General features: G+C 38.9%; 1 protein-coding gene across 5 annotated transcripts in view; it reads right to left on the bottom strand.

Annotated features, from left to right (window-relative positions):
* KLHL32 (kelch like family member 32) overlaps nt 1-22,295 on the bottom strand; it is a 114,141-nt gene that overhangs the window by 76,735 nt on the left and 15,111 nt on the right. For all 5 annotated transcript variants that reach the window (XR_001863765.1, XM_017739671.1, XM_008637729.2 and 2 more), the window contains exons 3-4: nt 22,233-22,295; nt 19,544-19,724 (exon numbers count right to left, since the gene is read on the bottom strand). Coding sequence is in view for 4 of the 5 variants with exons in the window: in XM_017739671.1 (XP_017595160.1) it covers nt 19,544-19,724; nt 22,233-22,255 (204 nt within the window). In the remaining variant the exon portion in view is untranslated. The remainder of the gene's footprint in view (nt 1-19,543; nt 19,725-22,232) is intronic.

The following is a 22,295-nucleotide window of genomic DNA, read 5'->3' as shown; positions in this document are numbered from 1 at the left end:
AAACCTTTTGGAAAATATTCCTTTCACACACCAATTCCTGAATAAAGAGAGTAAAGTCTCAAATCAACATCTGTCTACCCAGGGGTAGATTTGCACACCTTCTGTACACTCAATTCCGTCACTGACTGCCTGCAGAAAGACTGGAAATGCTCAGAGGTAAAAGATGCTCTGTGTCCTCCAACCATGCTACACTAATAATCTGTACACTACAGACCTGTACATAGGAACCATCTAAACAGAGTGGGGTTACTAATATAGCTTTTATTCTGATCAAGGGATAATATTCCACACAATGAGTTAAGGTTACAAATACAAAGAAACACTTAACTGAATCTTATCTGTAAACCAGGAATCATTCCTATATGATTTCTCCTGTGTACATTTAGCAACTTTATCTTTAGGAGATTATTTTAACACAGAGATTCCAACATGGTCTTTACACAGGGTTTATTACTACACCTAATTTAGTAAACTCAGCAGGATCAGGCCACTAACTCAGTCACTGCCCATAATCACTCACAGCATTTACGGAACACAGCCTCCAGCAGAGCTTTGAGCCCTGCCAACTAGCACTCTCGCAGGCAATGCCCAGACTATGGTCCAGGAGATAACTACAGCCATAGCTGTTCCAAATAGCATGGATAAAGCCAAGCTGTTCACAGAGGTTTAGACATATTGTCACATGCTGTGTAATGCCAGACAACAAGCCCTCATTCACCTTATTTTATAACTACAGATACAGTCTAAGAGTGCAGTGGGCTATTAGAACTGTAGCTGCAGGTAAGACACAACTATGGCTTTGTGGAGAATCATAGAATGATCTGGGTTGGAAGGGACCATAAAGATTATCCAGTTCCAACCCCCTGCCATGGACAGAGGCATCTTCCACTAAACCAGCTTATTGAAAGCCCCACCTAACCTGGCATTGAAGACTTACAGGGACAGGGCATCCACAAATTCTCTGGGCATCCTCGCAGTACAGGATTTCTTCTAATATCTAGTCTAAACCTACTCTCTTCCACTTAAACTGAAAGCCTTCCCCCTTGTCCTATCACTACCTGCCCTTATCACAAGTCCCTCTCCAGCTTTCTTGAAGGCGCTCTCTACATAAAGAAAGGACACACACCCTGAAGACATCTCTTTTTCAGGCTGAACAGATCATTTCTCTCAGTCTTTCTTCATAGGAAAGGTGCTCCTTCTAATCAGTTTGGTGGCCCTCTTCTGGACTCATTCCAACAGGTCGAAGTCCTTCCTGTATTGAGGACCTCAGAGCTGCATGCGGCACTCCAGATGGGGTCTCATGAGAACAGAACAGAGGGGCAAAATCACCTCCCCCAACCCACTGCCCACACTGCTTAGGATGCAGCCCAGGATACAATTGACTTTCTGGGCTGTGAGTGCCCATTGCTGGGTCATGTCCAGCCTCTCATGCACCAGCACCCCCAAGTCCTTCTTGGCAAGGCTCCTCTTGATCTGTTCATCCCTCATCCCCATACAGGAGGCTGCCCTGACCCAGGCGCAGCACCTTGCACTTGGTCTTATTAAGCCACATGAGATTCCCATGGGCCCATTTCTAGAGCTTGTCCAGGCACCTCTGGATTGCATCCCATCCTTCAGGTGTGACACCCAGCATTGTGTCATCTGCAAATGTGCCAAGGGTGCACTCAACCACTTCGTCCATGTCATTGATGAAGGTACTAAATAACGCTGGTCCCAGGACAGACTCCTGAGGGACACCACTTGTCACTGATGCCCATCAGGACTCTAAGCCGTTGACCACTACCCTCCAGAAGCAACTGTCCAAACACTTTCTTATCCATCTACCGGTCCCCTCATTTAATCCATCTCTTTCTAATCTAGAGAGAAGGATGTTGTGGGAGACTGTGTGAAAGGCTTTACGAAAGTTCAGATGGATGATGTCTGTAGCTCTTCCCTTGTCCAGAAGTAGTCACTTCATCATAGATGTCATACATCTGCTATTCAGAGTTCATTTGCTCAAATACTATCCCCAAGTAATCTGTGAAAGTTTTTGAAACTGGGTAGGAACTACACCTATTTTTCAGGAAGCAAGGCCAAAGAATTTGATCAAAAGACAAGGCCTGCAATGGTCCTCAGACAGTTCCCATTCAGCTGAACTGGATTAGCCTCCAGGAAAGTAGTCCCCCCACTTGAATGAACTTCATACTGCTCACTGATCCACACTGCCTTCACCAGCAGGCAAATTTCCTTCTCAGCCTGATCGTTTTTGAGGTTTAATCCAGCATGACAAAAAAATCTGTTCTACCATAGGCAGAAATTGAACTCAAACTCAGTGTTTAATTTGCACTCTTGTACCTGAATATTGTAGTTTAATTGTAAAAAAATATGGACCATTAAATTCTGATTTAAGACTTCACCAATACCTGGAGAATGAGTTACGGTCGAGCTGTTAAACTCCAATTCCAGATGCATCCCTGAAAACACTCTAAGGTTTTATGAGCTTATATAGATCCATCAGTCATGCTTTTAATACAAGGCTACTAGCCTACTTTATTTTTCCCTTGGGTACATTAAAAACAAGGCAATAAGATAAATATCTCAGGTGGATGTAGAAGTGAAAGACAAGAAAAACAAATGAAATACAAAATATTTGGACAAATGCACAATTCAAAGTCAAACCTAGCAGAAAAGTTACCAAATTTGGCTAAGCATGAAATGTTAATCATGTTAGTTACTGACTTCATTCAACAATGCTATTATACTTTATTTTAAAACATTTCAGCTTGAAATAAAATCTATTTGGTAATGCCTCATTTCTGCTTCAAGACCTTCATGAAGAGTGGGAAGTACAAGTTGCCAGTGTTAACCAAAGATCCCTTTTATAATAAAAACCCCCTGATGAGAGGACTTATCCTTTTTTCCAGCTTCTTAAAATATAAATAAATAAATAAAAGATCTTGTTCTGCCACCCAATAGTATACTTAGCCAACATTGTGGTAAATAAATTGATTGCTTAAATTCTGATATTTCAGTTAAGATTTTAAGTACGTAAACGAAATCCCCCAATGCAAAATAAGTACAATCCACTTGCCATTTTGTGGCAACTGCTCCAAAATTCAGGTCTCAACATGCTGTCACAAGTGGATGTATTCCATTTGTGGAATTCCACCTGAGGTCACACTTATTTCAGATGCTACAGATTTGGATGGCCTTATTCTTGTGGGGCAGGTAGACACTTTATTAGCTCCTCTTTTTGGAGGAAGGGAGGAATCAACCCTCTATTCTTCTTCTAATCTTGGCCTGAAACAAAGCTACAGACCTATACCCAAAGGAAAAAGAAAACAAAACACACAGTCCTTAGATAAAAATATTCAAGCCATAAAAAAATTCTCGGACTCTTGAAAACTAGACTTCAAAGAAATGTAGCAAGCTGTTGGGCATTTAACACAGAGTGCAACCGTAGTTTCACAACTTGGCCCTCAGCAGTCACAGGCACCTTTATAAAAAGTTTTATCCTACAAATATAGAATACAAAAGTCAACAAGAGCTCCAAACTGAATAGCACACAACCACAGGGTGTATAGACTTAGATGTTATAAGATCTGATGCCAGGCAGAGCAGTCCAAGTAAAAGATGCTTAGAACAATCATTGTGTCTAACTTTCCATGCTCAGCACAGCAACATGCTGTTGTTTAACTTTCAAAAGCAAAATGTACAATAGCTGTAAAACACCACCAAACCAGAATAATGTATTACTGTTAAAATGTCCATACACATTGATTTTATCAGTCATGCAGCACTGCAGCAACATATATAGACTCCTTCACAACATACGACTTCAGGAACAGATACCAGGGTAACAGACACACAAGATAATACTCAAAATCCCCAAAATACAAATTGCTCACTGTCACAGTGGTGACATACAAAATTGCTCCTTGCCTTTGAGTCATTTTCTTACTTACTCAGATGTTCCATATCCATGAGAGTAATGAGCTTTTCCTCATTTGTACACATCAACCTTACAGCCATGTCAGTCATAGCAAACAGCAAATCATCACAAAACAACTTAGCCAAGTTGTATGTATTTTACACAAGCAAATTTTGTCAGTGAATTCCACATAGCTTAGTGGCCTTTTAAAAGCAAGAAACAGAATCAAAACATATGCAGTGTCAGGAGGCAGGTAAATGATGTAAAAAGAACAAATGGTTATGCTTTACGCTGTTAAAAAAATAGCACTGTGACTGAAATCGTAAGTAACTTGTCTCTATGACCTGGGGCCTCCAAGAAATACCCTGCCTCTTCTAGGAGTAAAGAAGTACATGGTTCCAGTGCATAGTAATAACCTCTAAAATATCTCAAACTTCTCTCAGCAAGATTGTGAAAAGACATTCATTATTTTCCATTTTTGTTTGATTCAGCTTCAAATGCAACTTTCAAAAGAAATCTAAGCTTCCAAAAATGGGCAAGTAAGCTGAGCTTACTACAGCAAACTACAGTAACTCCAAAAGTAACATTCGCCCCCTCTGTTTTCTCAAACACTGCTTTGGTAACAACCAGCAGCCCTAGATCCACGTCCACTATAACACAAAACAAACATTTGGAATTTCCCACCAACGCATAGCCCCGACCTACACAAATTCTTGTTCAACCACAGACTTAGCTGCACAATAATAAAGTCCGGGGATACTTTAGAATTACCTCCATTTAGCAAACTAAGTGCTAAAGAATTGATCAGTGAAGTCACCAAGGTTTTCCTTTGCTATTTATCTTGTTGCATTGAATTTTCCAAGTAATTAACACTATCTAGTATTGTGGTGGCCAACAGCTGGCCTGAAGGCCTCACAATTATAATTAATACCCGTTTTATAACTGAAAGGTAACTAATTATATAAGTACCTTGATTATATAACCTGACCAGTGTGGGCTCTTGGAGAGAAGGCCTGGGCCGTTGAGGAAGTGAGCAGCCATTGGCTGATTGGCTGGGTGGCAACTGGTTCGGCTATGAATTGACCATGGATTGACCATGCAGACCTTCAGATCTGTATAAGGGGAAGAAGACTCAATAAAAGTTGGCTGCTGTGCACAAGGCCAGTGTGTCTTGTCGCTTGTCTGTCTCCGAAACTGCGACAATCTAGGATTGTGCTACTGGTTTAAAAAGAGCTGATTTGTCACCTCAAATTTCTGCCTCCACAATTAAACAATGATACTGAAGCCAGTTCTTTTTAAAATTATTTTCAAATAGTTAGGCATCTTCATTAAGGGCAGTGTATTATTCAAATTCACTTCCCACATCATATGCACTTAATTCTACATTCACCTGTTCCATTGCTTTTTCTTTACAGGAAATTGATCGCACTTCTCATCTCAGGCATCAGAAGAGCTATGAAGAGAGTAAACTAACACTTTGGAGAGCTCAGATCAATTTCCCACATTGCTCAGGGAACTCAGTTATGATGTGATACCTCAAGATTTTTTCCATTTCATGTGTAATTTTAAGCCTGTAAGAAATCTTACTGGCATCAATGGAACAGATCAGTCGTGCATTCTTTCTGATTTGGGACCTAAGCTTATCTGTCACCCGGGCTACTAAGTATCCAGCCCTGACATAATCTTTTCTGTTTGGACTATAAACTTTTTTTTCAGGCCAAAACATTTTCTTTTGCAGTTTGTATTAAAAATAGCAATTCCCTGTTCATGTAACAGTAACATTAAATAAATAAATCATACTCTATTTCATCTACTTTGTTGTATTACTCCTGAAACAACCTTTGGCTGTTCTTAGCTTCATGTTCTGATTCTTCATTACATAAGCCATATAATTTTTCCTTTGCTGTTTCCACCTATCACAACAAAAAAGAATACATTCAGAATCTATGAATAGGAGTCAAAATACTGCTTTGACAGATGACCATGCCCACATCAAATAGCAACTATGCTCCAGATGTGCAGTATATACTTACCCAAATAACCAATTTAATATGTGACTGTTTCTTTACAGCATGTAAAAATGTGCCTTGCTCTTCTTATAACTAGCTTTGTTTCCCTCCCGATTCGAGCCTGTCTATCCTAAATCAATCATCAGCCAATCAGCCATGTCCTCTGGAGTCTCTCGCACACTGAAAAACATATCCATCAATACCAATTGCATGAAATATGATTAAGAGGCTCATTACACGATTCTTCTGAAAAAAGTTCTATATAAATTCCCAGAGAAAATGTCACATAACATCAATCACTGATAACTGAGCCTACAGTAATTTATCTGCTCTATGAAACCTACCTAAATATTGTTTTTTAAGCATTTGCCAAGCAACTAAAATGAATCCCATGAAATGGAAAGGTCAGCTATCATTCATAGTTTAAGAGAATATATAGTAATAAATAGTTAAAGAAATAAAACTGAGCAGCAAACTATACAACTTTATGCACAACATTCAAGTGTCACATATTACTGTTAGCAAAGCAAATTCCACTGAACCTTTGGTGTTTCTTTTAGTATGCCAGTGTCAGACAGTGATAGATAATTGCGCAGCCCCAAGAGCTTACCAACTCAAGGATATATACAGTGCACTTGTTACATTACACTCTGGATACAAAAAGATAACCCTTCCTTGGCATCTTTCAAAATAAGTAATGAAAATTGCAATAAAGAGCTACCTTACTCCTTAGAAGATCTAAGGCTGTGATATTTTTTCCTGTTTGTATAGTGGACATTCCATCAAGAACAAAGTAATTTTCTTGGTTTTAACAAGGCACAGGGTCTTCATTCCCAGTCAAAATAAAAACATAAATATTAAAACAAACAAATAAAAAAAATCCCCAAAATTTTTTTGCTAGCAAGTTATATCCTTGATTGAAACTGCATCAAACATAATTTGTGTTTTGACAGTCAGAGTTTAATAGTGTAATGTGTCTTCCCCAAACCTCTGCTTAGGTACACAAACATAATTTAAGCCATATGGAAAAAGGAACTCCTTAGCATGCTACTCCTAATGAGTTGCTGCATCATCCCTAGAAAGACTCTCATTCAAAATCTAAGTAGTGCCATAGAAACAAAATAATTCTACAATTTCCATGTGCATCTCTGTATCAGAACAAAAAACCCCACAAAACTGTGAACTATTACAGCTACAGTTCCAATATTTCAAAATGAATTGGTCATCACAGGTGGTCCTGAATATCAAAATTATTATTTTATGGCAGAAGCAAGAAAACTGAATTTTAAGGACACTGCCATGCAAAGCACTGCATAAAACTCCAATAATGTACAATCTATCCTAACAATAGACAGCCATAAGCAGGCCTGCCTTTTGGAGAATAAAGAAAGCAGCATAACTAAAACCAGATTTTTCCCAGCATTTCCAGTCAAGCACAGAAAAGCATGAGTCACATTTGCAAATTTTGGCTTAAATTGGTTTAATGCTTCCCAGTGAATGCATAAGCCTATTGTTCACGTCCTTCGATGATTTTAGCAAGTGATATCAAAAGCAAGCCCAGAATAAAATTGCAATAAAAGTCACTTAGCTCTTGAACTAGCATTTTAACTACCACAATACACTTAATTTAGGGAGGCAAAGCTTCTTGTGATTCCCCCCACCCCAAGAAAAAACCATGATCCAAACTTGGACACCTTTAAGGGACTTCATTTTTAAAACCTACTTCATATAATACCATTAAGACAAGTTTTCCACCTTAGTGTATGCAGGCTCTAATTCAATAGTTGTACAGCAAGGCTTAATCTAAGGGAACTGTAGTAACAATCTTAGTTGTTATTATAATTACCTTTTTAAGAAGCCATTTATATAATGGGATGTGAATGTCATTAGACACTGACATCCAAATGTTCCAAGCAATAGTAAACTATAGCAATTACTTCTATTCTGTATCATAACTGCAAAAGCATACTTGTTATGTGAGAAATCTAATGCTGAAATTCTAAATCGTTCATTTTATGAGACACCCCTTTCATATCCTGCCCATTTTATGAGGGTTTGAACTAGACCTTTGTATCCTTTAAAATAATTCTATTTTTCACTATGATTATAAATCTTGTTTTCCATTAAGAATACAGCACAATTTTGGTAAAGTACCACCCTTAATTCCCACCAATATATTTATTAGATTTTTATACAAAGTAATAAAACCAGCTTACTATTTTTCTTTGTTTTTTCATACCCTTATACTGATAAAAACCTAAAAAGTAAACAAACACTAACAATTTGCAAAATAAAAGAAGAATGACTTGACTAACCAAGCTTGTATTAATGTTGCAGTCATTTGTCACAGTAGTTTTCATCATCAGCTAAGCTCTACCCTCCATCAGCTACCTCCTCTGGAACAAATGCCTCCATAAAATCATCTCTTCACAAATGCAGTAGCCTGCATTTGACCATGTTCATTTATCCTTTGGCTTTTCCTTCAACTCTAACAAACAAAGCCCTTCTGAGCTAACAGACCACAATGACATTAATTTAATTATTCCCATATATTCTCTAGGCTTGACACCTACTCCTTCTTGGCTGAAATCTTACCCTGACAGGGTAGATGATTAAGTGCCAGGTATAAGAGCTTCTGAAAATGCAAATGAACATTTCATAAGTTGTCCTAATATTCCTAATTGTTATATAAAATGGGGTTTGTGTATATTTGTTGCCTATTTGTATAGCTGGCACTCTATGACCTTGGAAGGGCAGGTTATTTCATCAGTAGCTGAGAATGTTCCACATGTCTAATGAGATGGTAATTTGATTTTTGCACACATACACACATAAACATGAAATTGGATGCAACCTAATGGTGAAGAATATGCTATGCTGGGCTTTAACCACTACTTTTTCACAATGTGGATTCACAAAAAGCTTTTGACAGAGGCCTTTAAATGCCTAGAAGGCAAACTAGGCAAGAGAGAAAAGAGGAGAGATCTTTGCCTGGATAAGTGACTGAATACATAAAACAGTGAAAAAGAAAAGACCAGGCCAGTTTTCACAGGGAACGATGATTCCAGTGGAGCACCCCATGCTTAACATATGCAGAACAATTCTGGAAAAGGGCAAGAGCGGTGCAGATAGGAAGTCCATGGAGACAAAACTATGCAAGGATTGTATGGAAGAAGCAGTTGGCTTCTAAAATGGCAATTATAAAAATGAACATATGAGTTTAATAAAAAACCATCCTGGTCCTCAGCAATAAAAATAAGAAAAAAATTTAAAAAGGTAACCAAAGCTTAGAAATTTTTTTTGCAAGAGAGAACAAAACAGAAATCAATCCTGTGCCCATACAGAAATTTACACTTTGCCTATTGCATGCAATCCCCTTACCCTCAGCTCACAAAACACCAGAGCTGTTCAAACTTTGGAGAAGGGCAAGAGGCTTCATCAAGCATCCTGAACAGCTTCCATTTAAATAGCATCTGATTAAGTCAAAAGTTTCCAGCTGGAAAAGAGATGATTGAGTGCCATGAGAAGAACCAATGGTTATCTTTTCCAATAGAAGAACTAGAAGGAATCAAGTGAAACTGGTAGAAACCAGCTTGACAATAAACAAAAGTAGATCTTCATACAACAGGCAGTTGTCCACCCTGTACAGGGCACAAGAAATCTTACACAGGCCCAATGGGAAAGAAGATAACAGCTTAGAAGAGACTTACTTAGGACTGCTGAACAGACAGGAATCACACCCTGCTCCAAAATGTCCCTGAGCTGGAAACAGCTGAGGAATTCTCTGGAACACACCACACACACTTACCCTGGATTTACTCTTCTTCACCAGACATCTCAAACAGCTACTGCTAAAGTAAACATCCAATGATCCAACTCAGTGCGGCCATTCTTATGCTCTCACCTAAGGCTGCTAAGGGCATCTCTCTCCTTTGAGGCATTACTGATCAGTTAGGAGATTGAGAGGCAATTTGATTCATTCATCACTCGCACATTAGGTCATTCAGTAAGAGTAGACTGGGATTTAGAGAAGTTTTTGATGTCTAAAAGTTTGCAAACTGGCTGGCTCAGGCAGACTAACTCCTGCCAAAGATAAGCAACCAGCAGCACTTTATAAAGCTGTTCAGGACAATCAAATGCAAAGGTTCCACTGCTTAAATCCAACGTTTTACAAGACTGAGACCTACAGTGACATGAATTCCATTTGCCAATATTACATTTCAGTCTACTAAAATGAAGGTGTTAACAGGATGTAAAACAACGGCACTGTTGACAATGAAGCAACTGAAGAATTTATTTAAAGAAAGGTATCTCCTCTAAACTTCAAACAAGCAACACAAAAGCCAGAATTGCATTGTACTGGCCTTCTTATACAAACAAGAGACTGGAACACTCCCTGAGGGAGTAGCCAAAAGACAAACAGCTATTTCAAGAGTGGTAAAAGATCCTAACACCAGCTTCAGCTCTCTGTTTCTTTTGTTGGATACTTCTCATGTTATTAAAATGGTATGTGGGTCCTAGTCACTGAAGCTAAAAGTGATATGCTGCCCAAATAATTCCCTCGGGTATTTTCAGCTTCACTACACCCACAGAATAATTTTAATTTTTCCCGAGGTTGTGTGGGAAGATACTGACAGAGACTACAAGATATACAAGCGCATCTACTGCATCCAACAATGTTCTGAAACACAAGACTTCTTCACCAGACTATAGAAACTGAGAAGAAAACAGGTACAAAAAGCTTCTCTGCCACAGGCCTGCCCCAGTAAATTGGTTTTCATGGGCAAACACTAAGCCACATAGAAATGCAGCTGAGACCAGCCCAAACTCAGAACACTTGTTATGGCAGCACTGCAAAACTGAACTGAGGCACCCTGGCGCGGTGATCTGTTTACCCACTGCTTTTCTGACTCCGTATCTCCTCCCTGCTTTCCCTTTCTCCTAGCTCTGGCCACTCCCTCGGGTCCTCCCTATTGGTTCTTGCACCCCAACTCCGCCCATGTACCTCCCCCGCGATCTGACAAAATACCCCTGCGCCTGGATCACAGGGTCTCTCTGCCTCTGGGGATTGCTGGGATGAGATGTAAGATTAAAAATCCTCTGAAACCCTCATGGGGAGACCCTTCTCACCTCCTTTGCCATCACTGTGTTGTAGACCTGATAGCTACTGGAGCAAAACCACGGAGCCATCCAAAATGGACTACGGGAGGGCAACAATGGTCGCACTGCCCTAAGCAGCTCTGCTGAGCTCTCAGGGAAAGCTGCAGCTTGCGAAACCAAACCTAGCACTACACCAGGCTGGAGTAAGCAAAGAAGATGGTAAAGAAAATGGACAACCAGAGCAACATGGCTGTAGTGACTCCTTTCTGTCCTAGTTTTAAACTGAAAAAATGCATCAATTCAATAGCCAAACACCACATGCTGTTATCACACCAATCTGAGACAGTGAGCCACAGCCTACTATGGCCTATCTCACTAACTGCAGAGTTGATTTTGCCATATACAACCATGGTGCATGCACTTAACCATACAGGCACTTCAAAAAAGAAAAAGAAAAAAACATCAAAATGATGCGACAGCATATTGTCTACCATCCAACACTGACAGAATTGCGATGAATTCATTTATGAACTATGAGAATTGCAACAGAAACATATTTACTCAGACAGAATAACATCTATTGGGAATTTGAATACAGAATTCAGAAAAGAGAAGATTCTTGTAGATGTTTTTGATAGCACCAACAGTGCTGAGCTGTGGGAATTCTGTCATCAGCAAAGAAAAATTGCTTCAGAGCCTCACAGAATAAAAACCCATTAAATACAAAGATAAGGACGAACAAAATAAAATAACCCAGATACACTTCCTTATTTTTCTCATTTTGAAAGAATATTAAAGTATGTCTTTAGACAGCTTTAAAACATTTGCAAATCATTTTTGTATATACTCCAGAAGTAAAAGAGATTGTTCAGATAAACATTACACAAGACACCTCACACCTACCCATGCTATATACTTCCAATGCTTTGATTTAACTTAGTAAAACTATTGAAGTGCCTATATTAAACAATGTTTTGAGAAGTAAAGGAATGTGCAGGTTTTTTTACACTCAACTATAACTGGATTACTGAATAATTAGCAGTAACATTCTAATTTGTATTTAAACTTCTAAAATATGCTAGTAATTTAATTTTTTTTTTCCCCAGGCCTCCTCGTATTTTAGGCAAATTTCTTTTTTTTTTCTAATGGGAAGCAAGCATCTCACTCTCAACAAGTGGCATATAAGGAACATATTCACAAAACCAGACACTACTATGAATCTTAAAATATCTTCTGCATTGTTGGCATCACTCAGAACCATGTGTATTGTGATCCATCTGGCTGATCCCATGTGTAGGAGAGCTTAAAAACAGTGCTAAACAGCTAGACAGCATGCCAAAACAGCCCTTCGGTTTCTTAAAGCATCACTGTATGGTAGTGAACATTATAAACTCAATAATCTCAAGCCTGGAACCACTACTAAGACTATATTCCTTCCCAACTCTGCAGTTAGCATTCTTATATAAAAAGAATGCATTAAAAAAACCTACAAAAACAAGAAACTAAGGAAGATTAAACAGAGAGTTAAGAAGGGGGGGAAAGTAGTTTTATGTCAATACTAAGCATATTTAAATGAGACTTATTTATCAAAGTTCTTATACAGGAAAACTGCTGGTGTGACAGTAAGTGAGAACAGACAGTAGATGAGAATATCCTGTTCCAAAATTTTGTATAGCAGTTGGAAACTGTTTCTGAATTAAGGGCTTTGATAATGGAGAATGGCACAGGACAATATGAAATAGTATGGCAAAGACCAGAAATTGGTCAAAAGTCTTGAGGGTTCTCAGACTATGGGGAAAATGTTAAGAGTAAGAAGATGGCAAGGATGTATAAGTAAATGACAGATGCCACATAGCTGGGATATTACTACTTTTGCATAAATCATGATGGTGGCAGAAAGGGAGCTTGGTGTTTCATGCAAAAGGTTTCAAATGTCATATAACTTTTCATCAGTGAGAACAAAGATAAGAAAGAGAAGATCCAAGGAATCATAGCAGGGTGCATGGTTTGCCAGCTCTGGGATGTTCATCTGACATATTTATAGTTGTACTATCATATTTCCAAACAAATAGCTTGGGGAAATCTGTTTACTGCTTGTAAGGATTCAAGAGAGAGGGACAAGAAAAGCAAACCTATTGGTGAGCCTGACTCAGTACAAAAATTCCTCCTCTAGTACTCAAACTAGAAAGGTAGTCTGTAAGTTACAGAATCACAGAATCATTAGTTAGAAGGGGCCTTTGAAGATCATCCAGTCCAACCTCCTGCTAGAGCAGCTCACACAGGAACATGTCCAGGTGAGTTTGGAATGTCTCCAGAGAGGGAGCTCCAAGACCTCCCTGGGCAGCCCATTCCAGTGTTCTGCTACCCTCAATGTAAAGTTCTTCCTCAGGCTGAGGTGGAACGTCTCTTGTTTAAATTTATGGCCATTGCTTCTTAGCCTGTTGTTCAGGAAGTTCAGAAGCAGACATATCTATCCATACATGGCTTGGGACTAGGGAAGGACTGCAAGTAGAACTACTGCTTGGAAGAATAGAGCTGATTTGATCCAATGGGAAGAGCTTACATTTTTATAGGTTATCTGGAAAGACAATTTCTAAGAAGCATCACTTTTGGGTATGATAGAAAGGAAGTATTGTTTCTTTAGCAGACACATACCAGCGGTAAAATACTGAAAGACAAAATCACATTACACTGCAAAAGCAGCAGGCAGTCCTGATTTCTCTGAACTAGGTCTTTACATCTAAGACATATCAGGGAGAGCCTTTTCCTCTTTATGATTAATATAGAAAGACTTCGAAAGCTACTTGCATCCATCAGCCTTTCAGTCCTCAGGGACTGGTTTATAAAAATTAATTCCCTCACCTTATCAAGAAACAATGCAGTACACTGTAAAATATTCAGTAAAATCAGCAATGCTGAGGACAAAGGAGGAAACCATCTAGCAAGGGGCAGGAAAGTCAGCACAGAAAACCCCTAAGACGAAACTGTTTAAGAATCAGCTGTGATAGTAGTACAAAGTCTGTGTGCAAAACTATTATCTACTGGTTCATTTCAGAAAAGAAAAATTATTCTAAGAATTGAGCATGCTCATTGTGGAAGAAGAATTAGAATATTATTGACATTTTAAAATCTATCCTAGATAATTGATATAATTTTGTTCATCTAGATTAGATAGAAAATCTGCATATTTTTGAGAAAGATCAAAGTCCTGCAACTAAAAACCCACTCAAATGAAAAGTAAGGAAGAAGAAAGGAGTTTTTCTGATTGGAAAACCAATGTATTTTGTACAAGAAAATCTTGAGGTTATATAATCACCTGCCAACACTGTAAATGCCTACTAATGAAGTCATGCAGTAACATTTCATTTTGCTCCCAGAGGGGAAAAAAGCAGAAGAATCTTTTAATTGGAAATGACTTAGCTTGCTAGAGTTATCACAGTGCACACATATTAACTCAGCTGCCTTGTCTCAGTGCAATAGATTGAGACAAATGGCAAATCACAGCATGTCAATATGGAAAAGTTTGCTTAAAATGCTGTTTGCTGCATTAAAAAGAACCCATAAAAATACAGATATTTACTACTCTTTATAGTAGTATTTTAGAGTATGGAGATAACTATTATATTCCTTAGCACATTCTGAAAGAAGAGGTACTTCAGGAGCAGAAAACAAACCTCTAATTTTCAAGTGTTTAATCTTGCAGTGTAACTCCGTATATGCAGTCTTTGTATTCAATTTCCTAAGGGGTTTTTTTTTCATGATGAAAGAACCCACAGAATTTTGGTGTACAAATGTAACAAACTCCCAAACCAGGAGCTACGCTTAGGATTTAAATGTCAATGTTTCTGTACAGCTGGAACTATGAGACTAACTACACCAACAGGAAAGATGGATGGCCTGCTGTTATCCTAGAAGGCTGGCCTTTAAGTATTTTGCTGAAGCTCAGGTCTTCAGCTTGTCTTAGAAAAGCAAAAGATTTTACTCCAGACTATAATCTCAAAGAAAATTTGATAAGGAAACCTCTGGCCTTCTCTGTTCACTCTTCCTCACAGTGGCTCCAATTCCCCCAGTCTGTAACATGACACACATTTAGTTAGCCTTCCAAAGCATTAACAACTGTTCTTTCCAGTAAAAGACATAAGTGTCAATTTCAAAGAAAATATGCTGCTCAAGAAAACACTCCAATTTAAGAAGTAGCTCCATCTGAATCAAAGTAGACACAGAACAAAAATGCAGAAAACTGTACAAACCCTCCATAGAACGCAAACATCCAGTCTCTTGCAGAAGCTGTTTTATCATAGTAGCAAAAAAATGGAAAACAAATTATTCATTCTGATAGAACCCTGTGTAGAATAGAACATATTTCTGGAGACCTGAAAAAAAGACTGTAGTGGATGCTGGCTGGATGCCAGGCACCCACCAAAGCATCTCTCTCACTCCCCTCCACAAATGGACAGGGGAGAGAAAATATAATGAAGTGTTCATGAGTTAAGGAATAGGAGAGATCACTCAGCAAATAACATCATAGGCAAAGTGGACTCAAATTGGGGATATTAATAGAATTCATTACTAACAAAATCAGGATAGCAAGAAGTAAAATAAATCTTAAAAACACCTTCCCTGCACCCCTCCCTCCTTCCCAGCTCTCCCTCCTCCCCCAGCAGCGCAGGGAGACAGGGAATGGGGGGTACGGTCACTTCAGCACCTGTGGCTTCTTCCACTGCTCAGGGAGAGGAGTCCTTCCCCTGCTGCACCATGGGGTCCCTCCAAGGGGAGACAGTTCCCCATGAACTTCTCCAGTGTGAGCCCATCCCACAGACAAGAGTCCTCCACAAACTGCTGCAGCATGGGTCACTCTTCCATGGGGTGCAGTCCTTCAAGGAGAGGCTGCTCCAGCATGGGTTCCCCACAGGGTCATAAGCCCTACCAAGAAACCTGCTCCTGCATGGGCTTCTCTCTCCACGGGTCTGCAGGTCCCTGCCAGGATCCAGCTCCAGCACAGGTTTCCCAGGGGTTCACAGACCTCTTTCAGGCATCCACCTGCTCTGGCTTGGGTCTCTTCCACAGGCTGCAGGTGGATCTCTGCATCCTCATGGACCTCCATGGGCTGCAGGGGGACAGCTGCTTCACCAGGGTCTTCACCATGGGCTGCAGGGGAATGTCAGCTCCAGCACTTGGAGCACCTCCTCCCCCTCCTTCTCCACTGATCTTGGTGTCTGTACAGTTGTTCCTCTCACATAGTCTCATCCCGCTCTTCTCTGGCCACAATTACACCTGCACAATAACTTTTTTTTCCCCTTCTTAACAGATTACAGAGGTGCTCCTATTATCCCTGCTTGGTTCGGCCCTGGCCAGCAGCAGGTCCATCCTGGAGCCAGGCTCTGCTGGACATAAAAGAAGCTTCTGGCAACTTCTCACAGAATTCCCCCCGTAGGCCCCCGCTCCCAAGGCCACACAAGCCCAATACACCTGTGAAATCATAAGAACTGGATGACAGCCTCTCCACACAGAGCTGAAAAGAGGCTGGGATATTAAGCAAATCTTTGAGCTGTAGAAACCAGAAGCTATGGTAGGCAAGTTCTTTGTGTCACATTGACGTATATTTGTGTCATCTCAGTGTTATTCAAAGAAACTCCCAACACCTGATGTTCCCAGAATTCCATTCACTGCAGTCCTGTGATGATTTCTCACAAAAAATAGTGAAAGGCAAATTTCACATGGCAATGAGTTCTTCATAAATGACTTCAGGGATAGAAAATCTGAAAGCCTCATCTAAGAATTCCTCCAGGAAAAAAAGTAAGGGTAAAAAAGATATAATATTAACAGCTAAGTTTGAAGCAAGTGAGTCTGGCCTTTATGGTCAGTTGAGAGAGATCTGGCCAATTCCAGATGGTCATTCATGTAATTCTAAATAAATCTGCTATTCTCCTTTATCACCCTCTGGAAATGCCTGTTTCTTTTCACCAACTCTGAAATTAAGCTTGATGCATTCTCCTAAATCTTAGAAAAAGAATATCCAAGTAGCTCAAATCAGGCAAGATCCCCCTAGATATAAAAAAGATCTATAATCTCAGGTTAAATACAAAACATTATTACTTTTTAACCAATGCTTGCTTTTTCTAAATTATTAGACTCAGGAACGTAGTGAATAGTAACTTACATGCCATTTTCCTCCAGAATATAGATCTTATTTCACAATATTCTAAAAAAGATTTTTGTCTATTAATAAAAAAAACCTGTTTGCCTGATTTCCGAAATCACAGGTTCCATGTTTATACCTGATACCTAAAGTCTGAAGAATACATCCTACCAAACCATAAGAGTTTAGAGGCAGACCAAATTACTAAATGCTGCATAAATCATTCTCTCAACATTTTCTTAATAAAAAATATTTATGTAGCAATTAATGGCATTAAGATTTTAATTTGTAATAACTGTCCAGCCAATACCAAGTAACTCAACTGGAAATAACAGGATAAATCACAGTGCCCCAAATCTCAACATCAATCAATAAGTGACCAAAGTAGAAGCTGTCCCTAGCACACTGTTGGAACGCTAGGCACAGGTGCCCACCCTATGATGTTTCTAAGCACAGGGTACAATGAGCTTTGGAGAGAGTGTCACAGGTGTGGATGATATGGCACCCTTATGAAAATATTTCAAACAAACCAGGACAACAGGCACTATATCTATCATTGGCAAGTATACACAGCAGTTGCTACAGCTAGAAAGGTCCAGAATCCCTCTCAGTGCACTGGGGTAAAAGCAAAAAAAAATGCAAAGCAATCTCTGTTACAGCAGGGCCTGGGCACCATGATGAAGCAACATCAGCAACCATGGCAGTAGGAACTATGCTGTAGTAGAACCCATAAGCATGCAGATAAGCTCAAAAAATGAGCAATCAATTCGCTCAACGCCAGCACAGCAAAAGACACATCAAGGTTAACAATATTTCTTAAATACACAGAATAAATTAAGTCTAAATTCTAACCGAAAGCGAGAGAGAGAGAGTTGACAGGAAGATAAAAACCCTGCTCAGGTAATCAAAGATACAGATAAGTTGTCACACACTGTATTACTATTGTAACAAGACAAAAAGGTCCCCATAAAGAAGTTCATAACACTAAAATTACAGTGTAGACAAAATATTTAATAAACTTACTTTGTTAGAGAAAATAGACCTTTAAATTAATTTCAGCTTTAGTCTCTGATTAACAACAGGATGACTCACACTTAAAAATACAAGTCAACTACAGAGCTAGAGAAAGTCCAACATTTTGAGTGGGTACATTATAATAAAGGTTAGTAGAATTGCTTTATATGAAGAATATTTTTCCTAGGAACAAACACAGTTTTTCAGTTACTCCAATTTTAGACTGGAATTAGACTGGAATTGTTCAAATTAAATTTCCCAGGGAATATTTTATTTTACATCTTGGAAACACTTGTTTGTGAAAATACATTTTATCACATTTAAAAAATTACTATGGCTTTGTCTTTGAGAGCAACCATTTATATCCTACAAAAATCCACTCTCAAGCTGAATTAAATTGCAGTTATCATAGTATCATAGAATGGCTTGGGTTGAAAGGGATCTTAAAGATCACCTAGCTCCAAACCCACTGCCATGGACACCTCCCAGTAGACCAGGTTGCTCAGAGCCCCATCCAACCTGACAACACTTGAACACTTCCAGGGATGGCACAGCCATAGGTTCTCTGGGCAACCTGTTCCAGTGCCTCACCAACCTCACAGTGAAGATTAAATTTAAACTCCCTCTCTCCATACTTCCATATTCTAATCATAGAATCACAGAATACACTGACTTGGAAGGAACCCATCAGGATCATTGAGTACAACTCCTGGCCCTGCACAGGACACCCCAAGAGTCACACCATGAGCCTGAGAGCATTGTCCAAGTGCTTCTTGAACTCTGTCAGGATGGTGCTGTGACCACTGCCCTGGGGAGCCTATTCCAGTGCACAAACCTCTGGGTGAAAAACTTTTCCTGATATCCAAACTAAATGTCCCCTAACTCAGCTTCATGCTGTTTCCTTGAGTCCTGTCACTGATCATCAGAGAGGACATCAGTGCCTGCCCCCTTCCTTCCCCTTGTGAGGATATTGAAGACCACAGTGACATCTTCCCTCAGTCTCCACCATCCTCTCATCACAACTCTCATATGTTCTACAAACATTTCTACATACTAAAAAAATCGTCCACTTTCTGACTTTACTGGGGCATTAAATTCATAAAAAGATGTGTACTGCCTATCTCTGTTGGGGGAGGAGGGAGGGAGGAAGGGAAAGACTTACCCTTAATTATTATAAAAACCTGAATTATGTTCTTATCATTTTTTCCTATGGATATTTAAAGTTGTATACTCTACTGAATGTTCAATAATCCTTCATTTTCCAAAGATTCAAATTTAAATCTTCTTCAATATGATATCTATAACCATCCCCATCCTCCACAATGATAATTTTTAATATTATTATATAAAGTGAAAAATCTTGGGACTCACTCGGAAGTAGTCACTGCAGGCTGCCAGGACTGCTTTATGTGCGTGGAATTTCTGCTCTTCAGCAATAAGGGTAATATCACAAAGTATGCCATCACTTCTTTGTTGGTTCAGAGCTGCCAGGACAGCATCGTTATGGGAGCTGGACTGACAAAGCCTCTGACCTGTCAGCATTTCCTGAACACTGAAAGGGGAAAGGGGAAAGATTCTGTCAAAAAAAAAATGTAAGAAACAAGCACATTCTGTCAGAAATATAGAACAACTTTTTCTAAAACAAGATAGTTTGGTAATTCTTGGAAAGCAAAAATGTCATGAACCCTGTCAGGCAAAAGTGTTTACACAGCATCGACAACAGAAGAAAAGCTCAATATAACAAAGCATTATGAAACCTGATTATATACTCAAATTTAAAAACCTCAATGGTTCTGATTTTTCATTTCCTGTACCAGAAGTCAGCTGAACTCACAGGACTAATTCAGAATCATTTTAGGATTAAATGAGAAGAATAAAGGGCTTAGGTCAATGGACCACCAGAAAACTTTAAGTGGTTCAAACTGAAGAACCTGTAGAAAGAAGGGTATATGTATGTATGCAAGGAGTTCTACTAAAAAGAATGAAGCCTCGTGGTCTCAGGTGGCCTGTTTAAGTCTGATGCTGAGTTACAGAATCTTCTCAGACCACTTCAGGATATTCATATTTATGAAGTGTTGTGGTGTTTTTTCAATTTTCTGTTTTGTGTTGGGGGTAGGGAGAGGATGTTTGCTTGGTTTTAAAATGCTAAGGCCTTCTCCACCTCTGAATATCTCCATGTATGAATATAAGATTTGCATATAATCCAGTCTGTCTGATTGCAGCTTTCTTCTTCTGTAGCAGAAGGAAGAGACAATATAACTGTTGATGCAAATGGAAACAAATCAAAACATATCAGCAAATCCTCTTTGATACAAAACAATGCAATTGATTTGAACTCTGTGAGACTACCAATTTATATTGCCAGAGAATCCATATTTGTGTTTATAGAAGGTGAGTTTACAGAGTCATCTCAGTGTAAATCAAGGGCAAGATTTTTTTTTTTTTAAGGGGTGAATAACCCATCATCTTTCCAGTACAATCATGTAATTCACTGCATACACATACTATACAGCAGCTGTGTGGCTGCTATATTCTCCTTTCTCTGCCTATCCTACTCCTGCACCTTGGGTACCTGTAAACTACTGCAGACCTGCCTTGCAGACTGTTTGCTCTAATCTAACCTACTCTTTTAGAAAGACAACAACTAAAACATTACTTCTAGAAGAAGGCTGGCTGAAGAGGAATAACACAGGAATAGCATGTATCTGAATTCTACTCCCTCTCTGATAGTTTAGGTTTCACATATGGACATGGCCTAAATACATTTCAAAATGACTCATTCAAATTATTCTTTTTTCTTCAGCTGTTCTGTCTGTGGAACCCAACTGATATTCTAAATGACAGTTATCAAGAAATCTAACTTGCTAAAATACAAGGGAATTATTTTTAACTGTTATTTCTCTTCTGTAATTTCTATAGCAAAGTGACTAAATCAAACTAGTGCAAGTATAATACATTAATGACACTCAGAGATGCTTCTCTTTACTTCTGTTTTTATCAGCCTCTCTCCCAGTGTTGTAAACCAAGACCTTCATTCCTCTTGCTTTTTTCACCATCATCCACACATCTGGGATTTTAAACTGCGTTCTATCATAATCCATTTTTCAATTCAGTGACCAAAGTGAAGAATCAATTGCCTGTAACCCTTGTGCCAGCAACATAGGAAGCATGCATACACATGAAAAGCAATTTAACTGGAATTTATGAATGAAAATACATAGAATAATTAAAACATAACATGACTGATTACTTGTAGTGATAGTGTCAGTTGATTCCATATTCAATAGCTATAAAAGCAAGCAAGTCCTGATTCTCTTCTGCTGCAGAAGCATGGCAGAGAAGGGGGAACGGAACTGGAATGCTAAGGTGTCCCAGTCATATCAGGGAGTTTTCTGAGCTCTGAGATCAGAGTGTTAACTACTCTGTAAAGCAGAACTACCAGCATATCACACTACTGCCAAGTTCTGCAAAAAACCAATTCAGTTAATAAATTCTGCAGAGCATTCTGTCTGAAAGAACTGTGTTCTGCTCCCAGAAAGTAATTAAATTATAAATGACAAATTCTCTATTGCAACAATGGGTGATACAAACAAATGAGAAAGACTACACTGGAAAAGAGAGAGAAGGGAAGGCAGAAAGATGAATTTGGAGAGAATTCTTGGAAGACATTTCATATAACTGGAAAAGCTATATGTCCTGAACAGTGGAACACTACACAGACCCAAAATTATCACCAGCCACCAGTTCAGATGCATAAATATAAAATGCCAGTTGCTTCCACAATCAAAAATTCCAAGCATAGACTAAGGCATAAACAAGATAATGTATGAAGAGACCATTGGACTCCAATCAATCCCAGGCACAATTTTCTTTGCTAGAGATAAGTGGCAACAAGAAGGTAATATTTTGCAGATTATAACATGGATATGTATTTAATAATGTGAATTCCTATGTAATGAACAAAATTATTAGTTTTACTCTTTTCTACTTTCTTAACTGAATCTTTGGTAAACATCATCCTAAGTGTTAACAACTTCCTACACACTACCAAGTACTATACCTCAGGCACCTCTCGGATGGCATCCTTCAGTTTTGGTCTTCTGAATATCAAAGCTTATAATCC

The sequence above is a fragment of the Corvus brachyrhynchos genome, unplaced genomic scaffold, assembly GCF_000691975.1.
Source record: "Corvus brachyrhynchos isolate BGI_N302 unplaced genomic scaffold, ASM69197v1 scaffold14, whole genome shotgun sequence".
Lineage (NCBI taxonomy): Eukaryota > Metazoa > Chordata > Aves > Passeriformes > Corvidae > Corvus > Corvus brachyrhynchos.
The sequence above is the reverse complement of the archived record's forward strand: the minus strand, read 5'-3'. Positions and strand labels throughout refer to the sequence as shown.